Genomic DNA, 7,262 nt, shown 5'->3' with positions numbered 1-7,262 from the left:
TAGCTCTGTAGACCAGGCTGGTCTCGAACTCACAGAGATCCGCCTGCCTCTGCCTCCCGAGTGCTGGGATTAAAGGCGTGCGCCACCACTGCCCGGCCAGAAATTATTTTGTACTTAATTATTTTTAATGCATTGGTGTTTTGCCTGCATGTATGTTTGTATGAGGGTGTCAGAATCCCCTAGAACTGGAGTTACAGACAGTTGTGAACTGCATGTGAGTGCTGGAAATTGAACCTGGTTACTTTGGAAGAGCAACCAGTGCTCTTTACCAATGAGCCATTTCTCCAGCCCCCAGAAATTTTTATTTTTTAACCTTTTTTTAGATTTACTTATTTTATAAGTATCTTTCCTGCATGTATGTATGTGCCCACAGAGGCCAGAAGAGGGCACAGGATGTCCTGAAACTGGAGTTACAGATGGTTGTGAATATGTAGGTTCTAGGACTCAAACCTAGGTCTGCAAGAACCACAAGCGCTTGTTTCGAACACTGAGCCACCCCTCTAGGCCGTAGCAGTTATCTTTAAAAGGTCTCTCTTTCCTGTAGACTGTGATAAAAGCCACTGCTGAGAAGCTTTTCATTAACTTGCAATCCCTGAGTACCTGCTCACATTTGTAGACCATTTTTTCCTGCTTTGATAGAAGTGTAGACTCGATTTCCTTAGAAATCGCTTCAGCATCTGAGGTATTTTTAAAGCCCTCACTGCCAGGCAGAGACTAAGTGAGCTTGTTTTGATTGCACACCTAACCCTTGTCGGGGGCTGTCTTTGTCTTATTTGAGATCCGATGTCATGTTCCTTGTACTTTTATTTGAGGTACACATTCTTCAGTTCTTCTGAAACTTGGGGCATGCATTGTAGACAGAGTTTTCCGCTGGGACATTTGCACAGTGTACAGAAGTAGGTTTTCCCAGCAGTGCATTTTGTGATATTTGTCTTAATCCACATCTCACTAAATCTGCAACAGCTGCACACCGTGCTCCTTAAGCTTGTATGAACCAAGGTACCAAAGCAAGTGTTTTGGTTTACTGGTAAGAGATGCCCATGAGCTGCACGAGCAGACAGACCTTCCTGGGAGTCCTGTTTGGTAATGAAGTTGAGATGTTCGTTAAGACATTTTACTTAAGCTAGACAGTGGTGATGCATGCCTTTAATCCCAGCACTCAGGAGGTGAGTTTCAAGACAGCCAGGGCTATACAGAGAAACCCTGTCTCCAAAAAAACAAAACAACCAAACAAAAAAGTTGTACTTAGAAATTCCCAAAGGGCCATTCTCACGTGAAAGGAGTGTGCTACTCCCAGGTCTGTTTTTGTTTACAGTTTTAGAGTTTACGGTACAGAGGCGAGTAATTGGAGATCCTAGGGCTGACACTAAGGCATCAGATTTTGAAGGGTGGGACATGACTCACAATGGAACATGAGAGAGAGAAAGAATATTCAAACATTTGTTTATTGCGTTATTTAAGTATGCATAAGAAAACTAACATTATTAATAAAAATTTTAAATAGGTGTATTTAATGAGAGATATCAAGTGAATAGTGTGTACGTGGGTAAATATCATTTGTTCAGGCAGGCAAATGCCATCCTAAAGAGTCAGTCACTCCTCCTTCAGTTTGTAATGTAAGTACGTACAGACTATCCTACAAGCAGAGTGGAATCCTACCTCCCTCAAGTTCCTCAGTCTCACTCCACAATCAGAAACAGGAATGAGCGCTACATAGACGTGGTAGTGTTTTTAACAGAGCATTATTTTTCCATATTTTTCCCACTGATTCTTTTGGAATATTTGAGGAAATAAAATAAATATCTCATACTGCTTGGTTTCAGATGGTTGAGACTTTGTATAACAATGGTGCTAATTCTATATGGGAGCATTCTTTGCTGGACCCCGCGTCTATTATGAGTGGAAGACGGAAAGCTAATCCACAGGATAAAGTGCAGTGAGTGCAATGTTTCTGACTATTTCTATGTCTTCACAACAAGTGGCCCTGCTGGAAGAACATGGCTATTTTGATCAGCCTTGTGCCTGGGGCGTTTGCTGTTAGAAAGGCAGAGTGAGGCACGGGGCCATTGCTTGCCTAGTTACCCAGCTGAACATAATGATTTCTCCAGTCGGAGACCAGGGCTTGGTGACTAGTTGTGATCAGAACTAGTGGCATTCAGACCAGAAATCTGGCTCCCTGCAGCCGTGTTCTGCCCAGTGCCTCACCTATTAACACAGGACTAACTGCTGCTTCCTCCTGAGGCTCCGTCCGTCGTGAAGGAAGTTAGAAAGGGAAGAAAGACGCTAGAAAAAGTGGCGTTCTGTAACATGTTCTCAGATCAGGTCTTCAACACTGCTGAAATGTATTCTCAAGTGGGGGGTTTGGTCACTTCCTCTTCTTACAGTACAAAGAGTGAGAAATGTGTCTGAACTGCAAGTGAACTGTTTTCTTTTTTGTTTTCAAACCAGCCCCAATAAAGCAGAATTCATCAGAGCCAAATATCAGATGTTAGCATTTGTCCACCGATTGCCCTGCCGTGACGATGACAGTGTGACTGCCAAAGATCTTAGTAAGGTAGGTGCAGTCTTTCCAGTCCCTGGGGAGCCACTGAGACAGTGGCTGCCTTGCTTGTGGCAGCACTAGGAAGGAGAGACCAGTCTCTTTATACAGTTCCAAGTTCCGGCGGCTTTCTAATGCAGTCTTCTTCTTCTTTTTTTGGTTTTTCGAGACAGGGTTTCTCTGTGGTTTTGGAGCCTGTCCTGGAACTAGCTCTGTAGACCAGGCTGGTCTCGAACTCACAGAGATCCGCCTGCCTCTGCCTCCCGAGTGCTGGGATTAAAGGTGTGCGCCACCACCGCCCGGCCCCTAATGCAGTCTTCTTTTCTCTCTGAAGCGCAGTTAGTCCTCCTCCTAGGCGTTCTAGACAAAGGAAAGTAAATGCCTCAAAAGCAGCAGTTTTCCTCTTTTTGTAAGGTTTTTAATTAAGTAATTAATTTGTGTTTTTCAGTAGTTTTCACATATATATTTTGTAAGTTCCCTACTTGGAAATAATAGCCATTTCAAAGGAGTGAATAGCCATTTCTAGAAGGGCCTAGGATGTTTTCAGGGTGCTTGTTTCTAAAAGATTAGAATGTCAGGGAGAGGAGGTAGAGCTGGAGAAGTGAGTAGAGCTGCTGCCTGCAGGGCTGTTGGCTGGCGAGTGGGCGCTTTCCCTGGGCCTTGGCGGTTCTGAGATGCTGTAGAAATGTTCATCTTGAGTTTCAGAGCAGTGCTTTGAGCTAGATGCTCACTCAACAACATTGTGCAATCCACAGTACTAATTTTTACATAAACATAGATATAATTTTTCTACTCATTAATACGTTTTAAACAGTTTCTCTCCTTTTTTACCAAATAAATATATAGCCAAGTCTGGTGGCATGTACCTTTACTCCCTGGCTTTTGGGATGCAGAGGCTGGGAGATAACTGGGAATTCAAGGCTGACCTGGTCTATATAGTGAGTTCGAGGCCAGCCAGAACTACATAGTAAGACCTTGTATGAAAGTGTGTGATGACGACGAAAACCCATATCAGATGACTCACAACCACCTGTAGCTCTAGCTCCAGGGTATCTGACACCCTCTTCTGGCATCTGTGAGTACCTGCACTCAATGTGCATACACACACACACACACAGACATACATACGTATGTACATACATACAATTAAAGAATTTTAAAAATACTGACTACATTGGTTTCTCTCTTACTGTGGTGCCTATTACTACATTTGGAACAGTTCTAGATTAAACTTGAAAGAGTGCGGCTTGTTCTCTACTTGTTTAAAAGCCTTTCTGTGATGATAAGGAATTAACATAGCACAGTGTCAGTATTTCCCACCAAGAACAGCCTCTTGGGAGCACTGTATGGAGAGGTGGGCAATGCACATTGACAGTGGGTGGTGTAAGGCAGCTGGGATCAGCAGCTAATAATCACTAGTGTAACCGTGTCCGAGTTTTGAAGCATTTTCTGTATCACTGATTCCTCACAATAACCCCATTGGCAGATGGCACCAAGATACCCAGGTTCTGCTGCCCAGAGTTCTCCTCAGATCACACAGCTGGAAGGCAGTAGGCCTTGAAATCCATTCCACTCTATCGCAGAGCCTCCTTTTCAAGTGCTTCCCACTTGGGTTATAGTTGGGCCCTACCTGGCAAGCCCCACATCTGGGCAGACTGGGCTTCGCAGTTCTAGTTCCTTGTGGGTAAAATGGGCAAGACTCACCTGCAGCCTAGAGCCATTGTGAACAGCAGAGACTCCCCGTTTTCCTGAGCCAAATAAAGATCTGTTACTAATAGAGAGTACATTAAAATGGGTCGCCAGCTGCTCCAGCACATCACTCCTAACACTTTTACAACTACTCTTTCTGTGTTTGTTTTTCAGCAACTCCATTCAAGTGTGAGAACAGGGAACCTTGAGACCTGTCTGAGACTGCTATCTCTAGGAGCCCAAGCCAACTTCTTTCATCCTGTACGGAAACGTCAATTGGTTCAGATAATAGATTGAAACTGAGTTGTATTTGAATAGGCTGTTTACTTAGTTTTCTTTTTTTGTGTTTACTTTTATTAATAATTCTTAGGAAAAAGGCAGCACTCCACTCCATGTCGCCTCCAAAGCAGGACAGATTTTACAGGCTGAATTATTGGCAGTATATGGAGCTGACCCAGGCACACAAGATTCTAGTGGGAAGACTCCTGTTGATTATGCAAGGTGAGGGGCTGCGGGTGTTGGACCACCTGTGTGCTGAGTATGATTCCTTGCTGAGTGACTGAATTGTATCTGACTTGTGTTCAGCGCCCTTAGAGGTTTATATTCTATTATTTTATGGAAGAAGACATTTCAGCATCAGCTGAGACAGGCAAGACGAGGCAATCTAGAATCATAAACTGGTGTACTTAACTTCCAATCTTTGTAACAAAGTAGTGTTCAAGCCATAGCATACAAATCAGGTATCAAGAATTGAGAGTCGGGCTGGCTGGAGAGTTTACTCAGTGGTTGAGATCAACGGCTACTCTTGCAGAGGACTAGGGTTCAGGGTTCAGATTCCAGCACCACATAGTCCCTCATCCATAACTCCAGTTCTGTGGATTCCAACACCCTCTTCTGGCCTCCAAGGGTACCAGGCACACATGAAATGCACTTACATACACATAAAAATAAACAAATCTTAATTTTAAAAATTAAATATTAGAGTGAAGACTGGAGAAATGGCTCACTGAGTGACATGAGGAATGAAATAGGGCTAGAAACATGGCACAAGGCTGGAGAGCTGGAATTGGGGTCAAATACAAAACCCACTCTTCAAGTTTTAAATGCGTCTTTAAATTTTTCCTGTTGTGGTTTTGTTTTTGAAGCAGATACTCGCTATGTTGCCCAGGCAGATCTTGAACTTCTGAACTTAGACAAACTTCTTACTATGTGCCTCTAGTATCTGGGACTACAGACATGCCACCATGCCCTGCTACAACTGAAATGCAGGGGCATGAAGGAACTTCCTGGGGTTCAATGAGTCTATTTAAACCTGCAGGTCTAGGTGATAGAAGATGGATGTCTTTCCTTCTTTTTCCACATTTACTAACTATGAAACACCATGTTCACAAAGAAGTAAACAGGGGAAATGACAAAAATCTGTCCCAGAAACCTAACTTTACATCTCTGGAAGAGATGATTAGTAAATGCTGAAGGAATTAGGCAAAATTACCTATGAATTGTCGACAAAATGGACAGTTAGCCCCGTTTTGTTTTGTTTTGTTTTACTTTTTGAGACAGGGTCTGACTCTTTAACCCAGGCTGGCCTTAAATTCACAGATATAAGTATTTCTGCCTATGCTATATTACGGGTATTAACTACCATTTAGTGCTGACAGTTGGTCTTAAAAAGTGCACATGGCTTGACGTTTGACAGGTAAAAGCCCTGTCACACAGCCCTGAAAATCTGAGTGTAGTCCCCAAAACCCACATGAAAAGCCGGGCGTAGTGTTCATATGTCTATAATCCCAGCAACCACAGCAAGATGGGAGGCAGAGAGAGGAGTCATAAAGCTTGTAAGCCAGCTGTCCTGATGTGTGCAGCATGACAAAAGCCAGAGAGACCCTGCCTCAATAAGATGGAAGGCTAGAACCCACTACCAAAAGTCGTCCCCTGAGCCACACATACACACCCCATGAAATAGGTAATAAAGTTTAAAAAGCATATGTAAGGAACTATGGAGAGGGCCACCAATTAAAGCTCTTGCTGTGCAAGCATGAAGGCTAGAGTTCATACCCTCAATACTCACCCAGATGCCTCGTGAGTGTGCTGGCTGAGCATGGCAGCCCTCTTGTATTCCAGCAGTAGAAGGCAGATGGGGGTCCCTGAGGCTAGCTGACTGGCAAGACTTGCTGTATCATCAAGTTCTGGGTTCAGTCAAGACTCTGCCTCAATGGTGAGGTGGAAAGCAATCAAGGAAGATTCCTGATATAGACTTCAAACCTCCATGTATATGTGCTTCCACACATATAGGCCCACACATGGGCAAACATACATTTCACATACACACCACACTGACCCATACAGAAAATGAGCGTATGTAAAATTTCTTCATTGTGGCCCCAGTGATTAGGAAATTTCTTCAGTGGTCTTTTGAGGAGTAGGTGGGATATGGACCTATTAAGGAGGAAATAAAGCATCCTTGAGAGAAGAAAGGCAGTCAAGAGTAAGAGGTAGGGATGGACAGAGTATGTTCATCACCATGGAGATGGGATGGAGAAGCCAAGCATCAGGAGTGGTGAGAGGCACACAGTGTTTCCTCAGCTCTGAAGCTGGACCTTGCTTCTTCATTTCAGCCAGCACTGAAAAGCTCCGCCAGGTGCTCCGCCCAGACCAGCACCATGTCACCTACTGAGAAAACAGGGCATCTGTTAGGTTCAGATGTGTGTAGTAGGTAGGTCAGGAAGTATGTGGAGAGAGAAACTGGCTGGAGCTAGATTTCATCTTTGATGATAACAGAATCCACAGACTTTGGAATCTCTCACGAGCTTTGTGTGTAATAGTCTCAGTGTAACAGTTACTTACATGCTAAAAGGATTCCAGGCAGGTTAAACGTTTTAGGAATAAAAGCAGACAAACACTGTTTCCTGTTGCAGAAATGGCAGATACAAAGGCAGAAGTAGCTGCTGGGGTGGGTTCTGCATCAGGTTAGTCTGCCTTGAAGCTCTTTTTTTTTTTTTTTTTGGTTTTTTTTTTTTTTTTTTTTTTTTTTTTT

The 7,262-nt window shown here is 43.6% G+C and overlaps 1 protein-coding gene across 12 annotated transcripts in view; it reads left to right on the top strand.

Annotated features, from left to right (window-relative positions):
• Positions 1 to 7,262, top strand: part of Git2 (GIT ArfGAP 2) — a 51,340-nt gene that overhangs the window by 4,386 nt on the left and 39,692 nt on the right. For all 12 annotated transcript variants that reach the window (XM_005344276.3, XM_005344274.3, XM_005344278.3 and 9 more), the window contains exons 3-6: positions 1,824 to 1,936; positions 2,449 to 2,554; positions 4,403 to 4,489; positions 4,599 to 4,729. In XM_005344276.3, coding sequence (XP_005344333.1) covers positions 1,824 to 1,936; positions 2,449 to 2,554; positions 4,403 to 4,489; positions 4,599 to 4,729 — 437 coding nt within the window. The remainder of the gene's footprint in view (positions 1 to 1,823; positions 1,937 to 2,448; positions 2,555 to 4,402; positions 4,490 to 4,598; positions 4,730 to 7,262) is intronic.

Source organism: Microtus ochrogaster, chromosome 2 (assembly GCF_000317375.1).
Source record: "Microtus ochrogaster isolate Prairie Vole_2 chromosome 2, MicOch1.0, whole genome shotgun sequence".
Classification (NCBI taxonomy): Eukaryota; Metazoa; Chordata; class Mammalia; order Rodentia; family Cricetidae; genus Microtus; species Microtus ochrogaster.
The sequence above is the reverse complement of the archived record's forward strand: the minus strand, read 5'-3'. Positions and strand labels throughout refer to the sequence as shown.